Genomic DNA, 12,577 nt, shown 5'->3' on the forward strand with positions numbered 1-12,577 from the left:
ATAAAACTACAAAACCAGTCAGATAAAATTTCATCTGTTTACATTTTCAATTAAAGCAAAAAAACTCAAAAGCCATGATTTTCTTACCATTTTGTGTTCCTCTTCTGCAACAACATGAATTCCAAATTGTTCAATATCTTTAAAATGTATTAAAATATATATATATATTACAAGCATAGATTTTTACAGAGATTTATACAGATTATTAAGCAAGTCCACCTCTTGGAATGCTGCAAAAACACACTAGGGCAGGAAAGTTCAACTTAGTGTAAGAGGAAATCTATGATATATGAAGAGGTGCCTACGCAGAGCCCTTGACTCACTTTTGCTGAGGTGAGGCATGGCCTTAAGCCACAGCATCTCACAGAAACAGTTCTATGCCCACCTCAGCAAAACACCAGCAAGAAGGGTGCTAACTGAAACATGCCAAACCAAGCCAAGGAGCACACAGAGAGAGCTTGCAGAACTGCATGCCTGTGCTTGAGACTGCATCCCAGCTCTAGTTTACTTCCTAGTATGAATATCACCTCACAGACCTTTCCCTCACAAAATTCCTAGCAGCTATTGGCAGTTTGCAAGATTCACCTAGCGTACATCAAAATATTTCTGACAGTTCACAGCACTATCTGCATGCAGGAGGAGGTGAACTCTGCTCACCTAAGTCATGCTACCTAAAGCTGCTATCTTAGCAGAGGAAAGAGGCCTCTCAAAAAGGATGGGAAAAGTAATCTCACTCTATATTAAGACTGAAAAGCATGAGCGATAAACAGCCTTTTCCAAGTGTCCACATCTACTCCCTCCCATTAAATCAGGTTGAACATGCAAGGAGCTGTATCCAAGGAACCACTGTCCTTTTTTTAATCACTTGTTACATGCTAAATCATCTCTCATAGCTCTGAATTTGTATAGGCAGCTATAAAAGTCAATCTTAGCTTTTTTTAGAAATAGAGGTAATTGATGAACACATTAACCAAGCAAATAATTGCAGTCAAAGCTGGCCATTTGCCAACACTGAAACACAATCTTCCTACAGGTTTTGAGAAGCATTTGGAATACCTAGAATAGCTCACTTTTTTTCCCCCCTGTGTTTCATGTTGGGTGTTTTTTCCAGTAAAAGTCTACCAAAAATACAATCTATAATGGCCAGCTTAAAGTACAAACTACAAGGTACATTCAAAACGTTAACTCACATTTATCTTCTGAAACGAGCAAAAGGCGACTTTCTGGAAAGGCACTTCTGCCTTCATCTGGGTAAAGAAACTGCAGAGTTTCACAAAAGCAAGTGAGTAACCAAAGCAGTGGAGAACACTTCGCTAAAATAGGGGGTTTCAGCTGGATATTTACCTATTCTTAAATTGAGAGGCATGCTAATGCTATGTAATTACTAAAAATAGTTACTACTACAGACTAAGAGTCACAAACCACTGTAATTGCAAGCTTTGAGAGATTGAAGAGAAATAATGAATGTTGGAAACAGGCTACATCAAACATTTTATGAAGTTTCTCATTTGGTTCATTCCATGAAGAAACATGCACCTGCAAGATAACATGAGGCATTTCTGCACTCAATCTCTTTCTGTCTCTAGCAGAGCGCATTAAAAAGATTTCATGTTTAGTTGGACAATTTACCTGTACTCGCACACAGCTATCCACAGCCTTCAGGACTCTCACATTATTAATGGGGCGGATTTCAATTAGCAAAGTTAAATACTTGCTTACTGCAAAAAGAACACGTTAGAAGACAATCATTTTATTATAAAAGAGAAAATAGGTAGGGGGGAAGGGGGAAAGGCAGAAGGGTAGAGTATTTCTAACAGTTTTAAACCATTTGTAGTACCTGAGTGCAATAGCTGACTTACTCTTTCTTCCTCTGTATACTGACGGAAGCTGACCGCTAAGGGGAAAAAAAACCTCACAGATCAATGCAATCGTAGTGAGAATGCATTTTGATACCTGCCTCATACAATGCTCTTGGACAGCAAGCATTCAACGTTTCTTAACCAAAAACATATTGTTAAATGAACAAAGGCTCAGCATATCTCAGATTGTTGTAAATCAGCACTATCATTACAGCTGTGTCTTTCTGACGCTACCTATTACTTGGTTGTGGGTCCACATAGACTGCTGTGGACAGCATATAGGTCAAAACAGATCCAAGTAGTTATAGACCCAAATGCATCAGCTTGCTAAACACCATCTTTACAGTGTCACAAACACATTTAGTGATAAAGTACATATTTACCCAATAATGTCCTTTCCTTGTTGACCGAACAACTGATTATGTGTAGATCCTTCTCAAACATATAGAGGTGCTACAAAGAAACACATTAATGCTAATCAATTTTCTTTTTATTTTTGTCATATAAAGACAATCATTAATTGCTCCTTCTGAGGAAAGCACTGCTGATCAGTACAGAATTTTTACATTTAAAGCAAATTATTTCACAGCCAGAACAATCACATTTCAAGCCTCAGTTTTACCACTTCATTTTGCTCACCTGTTTGTTTCTTAACAATTCTTTCGAGTTCCGTGTTGCCACCAGAGCAGCACAGCAGATCTTTATGTGAATCCAAAATTTCACACATTTCATATCTTTATGGGCCTGTTATCATCATTTCATCTACTGAATTGCAACACATTGTTAAAAAATATTCTAAACCTGAAATAGTAGCACCAAACAGACTGAGGTTGCCCACATAAAACAAAAAAGGGCAAAATATTTACCTCTTGGCACACATATTCAGTGTGAAAAGGAGTGGAAAGGGCTTGGGTTGGCTGTTTAGAAATCAAGATTGCAGCCATGACATTTTACTGCTTTTAAGTCATTCAGATGTTCAGCAATGTTCTGCACATTAATAATAATGAACATCACTCAAATACCTTCTCTGGTCTCCCATCTGTTTCAAATACACATATACTCCTTAAGGACATAACAGACTGTTGCAAGGCATCAAACTCTGAAACACTACAGCATTGTCTTCACCAGGGAGAAACCTGGTGTTACACTCACCTCATTCTGCCTAGTGTGAAGATCATACAATCCAATGTGAGTATTTCGCTGATTTCCCTGTGGATGAACACAAATTAGCACTGGCAATGTAAATATATACAAAGCTAAACACTGGGGTGTCCTCTCCCCCCTTTCTGTTGACACACATCTTTACACACGTCCCTGTTCTATAAACAGGCAGCTAATTATCTAATGCTAAGATAGGAAGGCAAGAAAGAGAACAATTTTTTTTTTTATCCTTTCAGAATAGACCCATAGGATAGAGCTGAAATGTGGCCAGTCCATAGCCCACGATCCAATGCATAAACCAAGCACCTTTTTCTCACTTTGGTTCTAAACTGGTTTTAGTTCTAGACAGTAGGGACAGGAGATGTCTGTATTCCAAACCCCACCAACTCATGGGTCACTGCTCCAACGGTGAGCACAGAAACATCAAACACAGCTTCCAATGACCTGGTTGCTAAAAAAAAAGATTAAACATTTCAAATCTGCCTTAGGAAACGATTGTTTGAAAGCTAAATATATTTCACAAGCTCAGATGACACCGTTAGGCTGCTGCCTTTGAGAAGTAATATAATACACATCCTTTCTAGCTTGTGAATAATAACATAAAATCATTTCTTAGGGGCACTTCTAGGATAATAGAAATACAAACTTTTTCTTCTTGGTCATTTTTACTATGCTTTAATTTTTTAAACATAATTTCAATACAAAAAATTAGAGTAAGTTCTGCTTGGCTGTATATATATTGCATATCAAATCAAGCTGAAGTCATGTACTCTAGGTAGAGGCACTAAATTGCTAAACAGTTGAAATTGAATCCAGCTACATAAGCTTGTACTCAAACAGTAAGCATCATTGTTTTTAACTACAGCTTGAGTGGAGAGGGGAGAAATCTGTGGTTATTTAAAAAGTTAAGGCACCCTGCCTTGTGAAGTCAAAACAAAAGCCTGAGTATTCTCTTCCTAAGGGGGCTGTTTCTCAGCGTTTCATTATTGTTGTGGTAATGACAAAAGTCTTTGATTTCCCATTTGAACAAGGAAAACAAAATGTCTTTATATTAAGACACACACTTCAGGCCTCCTAATTGAAGGTTCAGCAAGTGCTTTCACAAATAACCGTTCTTTCCAAGTGTGTCTGAAATGCTAACATCCTCTGTACTTAGCACTGAAAAATGTACTTTACAAGGATGGCAACAGCACTCCACCAGTGCCCGTACCTATGCATAAGCTGAAATGCTTCATGTTTAAAGATTCTTGTCTTGCAAAACAGAAGTGCTGACACTAGAAAAAAAATTATCTTCCTTTACACCATCAGTGTTACAAAAGAGATGCTGTCAAAACTACAGCACAATGCAGTACTCTAAAATGAGCTTAAAAATAATGCCTGTTCTTCACCTTCCCCTGATTTCATGCAGAATGTAATTGACTTTCTTCTACTCAGCAGACAAAGGTTGTTTTCTATTTGTATGCATTAGGAAACAAGCTAGGGCAGCTCAGTTTAGTTTCCATGCTTGTTTGAGCACTGTCCTCACTGACAATGTCATGGGTTAAAGCTGTCTGCTATAAAACCCACAGGAAAGTCTTACAGACACAGCTGAGTCTTGCAAAGTGGTGGCTCATTAGTTACAGACAGTTTATCATGAGGAGGGGAAGAAGAAAGAGGGAAAAAAAGAGAGAGATTAAGGTGTCTCAACTCAGTATGATTCACAGAGACAGCAGCCTGTTTTCCTCAGGTAAGCTTTCCAATGTGATAATGCACATCAGCAGAAAACAGCAAAGTGTTTTACAACAACTTTATAAAAGTTTAAAAGAAGTGTCAAACTGGGACCTAAACTCACTTTTCATTTGCCAAGGTGCATACAACAAGACTTTTTTATTCTATGTAAATATGAATGGATGATACTCTTACAAGCTTATAGTCAATTCCAAAGCACAGAACTATACCTACACACTGCCAGTGTAGTGCTTCAGAAAAGGAAACATTTGGACGAAATCCTTAAGTCAGTAGTGAAGATTAAAAAGAGAGGCAGACACACAACCTTTGCTGGGTTTTAGCATTCTGGTTTTGAGAAGAAAACATACTGTCCTACTTTAAGATGTCACAGTCTCAAGGTGTGAGTGCAGCTGGCACAGACATAACTGAACAAAGGGCACCACAAGAGACACAGCATCAGCAACTCAAGATCCAGCCTGTTCAGGACCCTGGGTGAGTGCTATGCAGCAACAGCCTGGGCCATCACACGTGCTCCTACCAATATAAAGCCACCCAGACTAACATAAGCTTTAGGGCAGACAGACTCCCATGTTGTCCAGACATACTCCCATGTTCTCATGCACCCAGACAACCATGGATGTGTTGACTCCCACTGACATCAACAGAATCTCAATGGGTACCGACACTTTCGGCTGATGAACAAAATTTTTCTTGATCTCAGAAACAAACGTGTACCACACACTATGAACAATTTCTCTCTGGGAGAAGCATCACATACTTCATGTAAGACCACCTGCAGAGACATTCAGTCTCTGTGAGAAAAGCACAGGAAGCATCTTTCAGTTTTCCCATTGCCTGTAACACAGCAGAAGCAAACACAAGATGTCAGCATCCTTCTCAAAAGAAGAATAAATAGATGCTGCTTCTTTAGCAGGCTGACTCACTCAGGAGAAAAAGATCTCACTAGTTTATCGTGGTAAGAGAACACAAAAAGAAGCAGCACAGCATCTCAAGATGGTATTTCAGAAGTGCAAGCTGCAGCACAGTTGAGCAGTTTGGTAATTCCAGTTCTCAGGCCTTGTCATCCAAACATTCCTACCACACGGGCTGCAGGGGTCACTTCATTCCCAAAATTTGCAAAGAGAAACTATAATGAACATTTTTAGTGGGTTGCCATGTACCCTTTATCCCTAGGTTCAGGGAACTAAGTCTAGGTGTCTAAATCCTCCTTAGAGTCATTGGCCTACTCAGTCAATGGAGTTTAGCAGGCATTTGTCCACCTCCTCCACCCCACACATCTTCTCTCAATGTACAGGCCACAAGTGGCCAGTTCTCTAACCTACTGACTACAACAGGAGGTTAGACTCCTAGCACATAGGCAGACACCTATGCTTAGATGTGTGAGCCCCAGTCTACAGCTCACCCTTGTGCCAGTTCAGAGCCTGAAGAGCATACAAGGCAGCTGGACAAAGCAGCAACAACACACACCTGCGGTACCAGATCTCCTGTTGAAAGCTAGATAGGCTACTTTCATTAAGTCTTTCTAAAGCTTTGGACAATGACAAAGAACACAATTTGACATTGTGTTTGACATGTTTGTATGATTACTGTTGTCTTGTACAGACTCCCCTCCCTATGCTTGTACTAAAGGAAACATCCAGCCACAGTTAAAATGTGTTACACCTTGATGGAGGCCTCACCTCTTCCCTTAACCCCGAGGAAGCTGGAGAGTTTTAGCATTGTTGAGCTGAAGACGAATGAAAGGCAGCCCTATTCTACCGGAGTCTGCTCTCTGCTCCAAGAATCTATCTGCTTCAAGAACCAAGATCCTCCAGAATACAGTTGGGTTCTACAGATTTCTCAGGGATGCACAGAAAAGAAGCACAGATTGGCTCATCAAGGAGAAAACTTCTCAAACCTTTAAAAAAACCTCTTGGAACTACAGGAGTTTCAACCTAAAAGCTATACATATGCCATGGAGAGCAGAGACCTATGTTAAAAAGAACAACTCCAGATACTTCAAGATATCAAATAAACAACATTACTTCAGACTACTTGCAATAAAGCACTACAGATTAATCTTAAAGTAACAAAGAAAGGCAGAGCAGAGTTAGCATCAGATAAATGACATTTTAACATATTTATTGGGAGAAGAAATGTATTTGACTAAAGTAGTACAAAGGAATTTAATAGTCAGACTTCTCTGAGAGATTTTGAGAGTGAAAGAGCATGCTGCTTACATGCTTATGTATTAAAGAAATGGCATTTTATTCAGGGGGAGATTCAGCCCCTCTCCCCACCTCAAAATACAAAAACAAACCCTGCAAAAATTATATGGAATTACCTAGGTCAATACTTGACATTCCATTTCATCACTTCTAACCTTTGTCTGAAGTGGAGATGGATGTTTTCCCATTGCCCAACCCCCAAGTCATAATCAATTGAGTTGTCATGTTCTAACCTTCACTAGAATCCATATAAATCACAAGGACTGAGTCAGGCATAGACACACACACAGTGTTATTCTCTGCTGCACTCTAAGACAGCCTTACCTTCCAGGTATAAATAATTTTTCCATTCCTCTCAACATTTACAACATAGATGGTTGATGGCTTCTCAGAAGTATCTGAAATGATAAGCACCACAAGGTAAAGGATTCTCATTTCACCTGCTTTGTCATGTAAGTGATGCACACTTCAAGCACAGATACTAACTACACTTCTACACAGAAATAATTCTTCATACATGCCGAAATTGCTGCCTTCTGAAAGGAGAGGGAGAATGTTTCTTACACCATGATTTAAATATGACAAACTCAAGACACAAAATAGTTGAGGGGTTTCAAAACACACAGGAAAAAAAATATTTACATAAGCTCTTGTGATTCTAATGGCCACTACAATTTGTGATGTAAATGGAAAGTGCTTTTTCACTACCCTCCATTCACAGAAAAAAGAAATGCATCTAACCATTACGTACAACAAAGGACTCAAGCCGTTAAGGACTTCAGCCCTCAGAACACTACAGCAAGACAGAACTAGCCTGAGGAAAAGCATCACTACTGCCACCTGCCCCTTGAACCTCCTATAGAACTGCTTGGAAATAAACAGTCCTTCCAACAACACAATGCTTCCCTGCCCCACTCACCCAACCCAGGAACCAAAAGAGATTTTATACATATACATATATATATATATATATATATATGAAATACACTACAGGCACAAGGGAATTAAGAAATAGAGGACAAGAGATATGATATGGGATATGAATGAAATAGTCAGGTCAAAAAGGAGATACCTGAGCAAATATCTAGAATGGATGCAGAAAGAAAAGAGCACATCCAGACAGCAGAACACTAAGTAAAAAGTAAAGGAAAACACCAGGAAAAAAAATGTCATACTAAAGATGACCAAAATGCATGCTTTCCTGATGCTGCTTTTCTGTCTTCTAACTGCTGCAGCCTCCAAAAATGCCTTCATGACAGATGGGACTCTCACTGAAAGTGGGAATTCTGTCCTTGCATGAATAGTCCTAGTTTTCAGACAAAGGTAGCCTGTAGTCAGTCAGCATCAACAGAGTTCTGCACAACCCTGGGCGAACGTTCTGTCAAAATCAGTGCCAATGACTTGCAGATATCATGAAGCAATGACAGAACAAAGAGACGTGAAAGCTAAGTTTCACAAGCATAAACTGGCTTGTACAACTTGCAGTGCTAACAAAACACTTTTCCCAAGTATTACTAAAAGGAAAGAAATTCTGTATTTGCTGGGGAAGTACAAAGAAAATCCTTAGCATACACTCAACACATCACTTTCTGCTGGTTTCAGATCAAAGCACACTGCAGTGCCACTACTTCAGGGCTAGATGGTGATGACTGAGAAAGTCTCAGATAAGCACATATTCTGCTCTTCTGTTACTGGAAACTTTCCAGAACTTAATCATCACCTCAAACTTTCAAGATTAATATTAACTGTCTTCACACTTTTCTCTTGTGCAATTCTTCATCAGAACATTTAAGTGCACAAGAAAGCTCCATGCCAATGAACATCTCACACAGAGATGTTAAAGGTTGAAAAAGCTAAGGAGTAGAATGGAACCGCAGTAGTTCACTGTTAGAAAGGAGTTTTATGTCACTGAACATTGTAGATGAGAATATGGAGCCAAAGAAGCAGCAGAAGGTTTTACTGTTTACTGCAGTAAAACTTGGGGTGTAGAATCGCTTCTTCCTCATCTCCACAACTGAGACCAGCAGATGAAAGGCTGAAAAAGAACTAACCCAAGCAGTCTGTCCAACAAACAGCACTTATCAACATAGGAGAATGCAGTGTTCGATTTCCTGAAGGTCATTATAAGCAGATCATACAAAAACGAGGGGTATGAAGCCGGTTCTTTTCACACACTGCCCTCCTCGCATCATAGCTACTCCCAACTCTCATGCAATAAGAAATTCTCACACACTACCAAGGGTTTGAAGTCCTTGGCAAAGAAAACAATAAATACGAACAACTACATCTGAAACCACTGGCACAAAAGCACCACAACTCCCAATGATTTGCTTTCTGCAAATTGGCATTTATTTGATGTTTAAGTGAATCTTTTCAAATCCTACCTGCCACCTTCACATTCCCAATATATCATAGAATCACAGAATCAAACAGGTTGGAAGAGACCTCCAAGATCATCCAGTCCAACCTATCACCCATCCCTATCCAGTCAACTAGACCATAGCACTAAGTGCTCCATCCAGTCTTTTCTTGAACACCTCCAGGGACGGTGCCTCCACCACCTCCCTGGGCAGCCCCTATCTGCACTACATAAGGGGAAAGTCAGCATACACAGACAAAAGTTCAAGTGTGATATAGCAATGCTGGTACCTGATCAGATGCACCTTCAGTTTAGTTACTGAATAAAGATGCTACACTACATTTAAAAAGGTGACTGCAGTTGTCCCTCTCCCAGATCAGCACCATTTTGAGATTCTGAGGACATAAAGGCAATGACTGACTCACCGAATTCATCGCAGATGAACTCATAAATTCCCAGATTAATTGATTATGCATGGAGAATTTCAGAATGTCCTCTCAAGCAGTACTCAACTGCTGTTCAGCAAACTCTCTGGCATTAACAGATACTATAACCGATGGCTTAGTAAATTTTTTCTTTAATAAAACCAAAAGATGATACTTCTAGAGGTTTACCTCTAAGCAAGTGCTTATTCAACGATCTGATAACAGCCCCTCGACGCGGGAAGCAAGCTAAATATTTTGAGTTAATGAAAACTCAAGGTTGGACGTGGCACTTGGTGCCATGGTCTAGCCTTGAGCTCTGTGGTAAAGGGTTGGACTCGATGATCTGTGAGGTCTCTTCCAACCCTGATGATACTGTGATGATACTATGATACTATGAAAAGCATTCAGAGGTGCCGAGGTTCATCCAGCAGTGCATCAACAATCATCCAGTTGTACTGAAACAGTAATTACTACAGCACCATCTTTTTTTGAGCTACATCTGGTTTCTGATAAGCAGAACTGAGCTTGCTGCCCTGCAGATGAATGATAACACAACTAGAAACCCACACGGGCAAGAACACAAGAAGGGTCCTTCTGTTTTTCCAACCACTACATCAGGCACTCGCCACGCTGCTCCTGTGACAGCTAACACTGGTCTAATTTTAACTATCACTCATTTATCACGTACACAAAAGCGTTTGTGGTTAGTTGGGGCTTTCTCCCCCCTCTCAGAAAGGCAGAGGGTGTCAAGCTACAAGTCTTTTGGGGGGGGGGGGGGGGGAAGAAGAAAAACCAAAAAGCGCGAAGCAGCAGAGGAAAGAGACGAGCGGCAGAAGGTTGCATACACGCAAACTGCCTTGGGAGACGTCAAAGCTCTCAGACTTGAGTCCCCCGGCCACAGGCACCCGAGGACTCGCCCCGCTGCGGCTGCGGACTGCGGGGGCGGCCAGAGCTCGCTGTATTGGAGCCTCGCCGAGAAGGGGCCAGCGGCCGCTCCCCAAAGCCTACCGGCAGCTCCCCGCCGCCGCCATTACCCTCAATCCCCACCGTAGCCGGAGGCGCTGCGGCCCTGACTGGAAGGCGCAACCTAGGGCGCAAGCCCCTGCGGAGCCAGCACACAGGAGCTCTCGCTTCAGAGCCCACTTCTCTGTCTGCCCCGAGCAGCGCACGGGAGCGACTGGGAGCCAGCAGGCGGAGAGAGGAAGAGGACTGTGCTCGGCCTTCCCCGAGGAGCTCGGGAGCAGGCGGCCCCGCGGTGGCAGAGCCCGCGGCGCAGCGCCACCCGCCGCGGCATTACCTAGAGCCGCGGCCCAGCCCCGCGCCACCAGCCAGGGCACCACATCCCTCTGCAAGTCAAACTCGGCTACCAGGTGCAGCAGCATAGCGCCCTCCTGTCGCCCTGGCCAGCCAAGGTGGCGGAGCACCCCGCTCGTCCAGCGCTGGCACTGGCTCCTCCGGGGCGGGCACCGCCCGCCGCCATGCGCCCGCCCGCCGGGGCCACCTCTAAGTGCACTGGGCAGGGCGGGTGTCACTCAGGCGGCGGAGGCGCGGAGTGGCTGGGCGTGTTCCCGCCTTCCCCCGTCCCCGCTTTCACTGCGGGGTTCCGGTGGTGCCGGTAGCGCCCCGACGTGTTCTGCTTCCTCGGCGACGAGGGCAGCAGGGACGGCGCCCTCGAGTCTTGCAACAGGGGGCAGCCTGTGCGCAGGTGACCGAGAGGCTGCAGGTGGACGCGAAGGCCCTGGTTTTCCCGCTGGAGCCGGAGCCCTGGCTCCCCGCCGTGACGCGCTGGAAGACAGGGTGAGCGGTTATAGAGCTTCACTCACCGGTTTAGGGTACCTTGGGTGAAGTCTGATATCAAGCTACAGCCATCTGTTGTCCTGTGATTAGCAGGTACCAATCATGTTAGCCTCCCTGGGTTCCCCCTGAGAGTGTCAGGTGTTTTCCGGAGCGTCCATCAGCATCCCTGTTGTCTGAGATTGTGCTCTCTGAAATGACTCGTTGAGCAGATCGAGCGTCTCTGCAAACTGCTCCAGCAGAGCTCCTCTGGCACGTCCTCTCCGGCTCAGCCGGGCCTGGGCCTGCTTTCATCTGCCTGTTAGCAAAGGAGGTAAACCTTAGGGTAACCCTAAGGAATTTTGTGGTTCATTTGCTTGGGTTTGTTTGTGGGTTTTTTTTTTTTTAGCTTTTAAAAATATTTGCAGCACTGATAAGATGCTGCTGCATGGTTATCTACAGCCTGCCTCTAATTACCATTTCCTTTCTGACATGTGCTGGCTGGTGCCAGCCAGCCGCAAGTGATACCAGAGTGGATGGCTCGTAAAGACACACACCGAGCTAGACGCACTCAGAGTACTGAATAGCTGGAGCCTGTTCTAAGAGCTAATTCAGTACCAAGCTTTTGCTGTCATTGCTAAGCTTTGCACCTATGTAATCAGGTACACCTGCAAAGTGATGGTCAAAATGCAAAGCAGACGAACGTATCTTCTCAAACTCCCTGTTGCCAACTTCTACAACGTTATACAAGTTTCACAATCCACATTCTTCGTGAAGCTCCTTGGATCCAGTGGTTGTGCAAGAATTTCAGCTTATATTTTCACTGTTTTGAAATAAAGCTCATAAGTATGCCTGGAGTGTTTATTTCAGAGGAAAAAAGTGGAAAACAGTCAAAAGGTCCCAAATGGATGCATTTTTTAAAGAAATGAGGTGGGGCTAATTCGTGATTATGAGCATTTGGGAATGACACAACCAGAGAGGCAAGCAAAAGAGGGAAATAAAGCCAATAAAATGACTCACTCTGCAACTATGTGCAAAAAGGAAGATTTTTACATGGAAGAAAAG

At 42.8% G+C, this 12,577-nt stretch overlaps 1 protein-coding gene across 2 annotated transcripts in view; it reads right to left on the minus strand.

The window, feature by feature from the left end:
• GSAP (gamma-secretase activating protein) overlaps positions 1–11,475 on the minus strand; it is a 44,320-nt gene extending 32,845 nt beyond the window's left edge. For both annotated transcript variants that reach the window (XM_064142549.1, XM_064142550.1), the window contains exons 1-8: positions 11,037–11,475; positions 7,280–7,353; positions 3,012–3,068; positions 2,243–2,312; positions 1,838–1,894; positions 1,630–1,718; positions 1,191–1,260; positions 88–137 (exon numbers count right to left, since the gene is read on the minus strand). In XM_064142549.1, coding sequence (XP_063998619.1) covers positions 88–137; positions 1,191–1,260; positions 1,630–1,718; positions 1,838–1,894; positions 2,243–2,312; positions 3,012–3,068; positions 7,280–7,353; positions 11,037–11,121 — 552 coding nt within the window. In that variant the 5' untranslated portion in view covers positions 11,122–11,475. The remainder of the gene's footprint in view (positions 1–87; positions 138–1,190; positions 1,261–1,629; positions 1,719–1,837; positions 1,895–2,242; positions 2,313–3,011; positions 3,069–7,279; positions 7,354–11,036) is intronic.
• Between the last annotated feature and the right edge of the window lie 1,102 nt (positions 11,476–12,577).

This window comes from Pogoniulus pusillus, chromosome 4 (assembly GCF_015220805.1).
Source record: "Pogoniulus pusillus isolate bPogPus1 chromosome 4, bPogPus1.pri, whole genome shotgun sequence".
In the NCBI taxonomy this organism is placed as follows: domain Eukaryota; kingdom Metazoa; phylum Chordata; class Aves; order Piciformes; family Lybiidae; genus Pogoniulus; species Pogoniulus pusillus.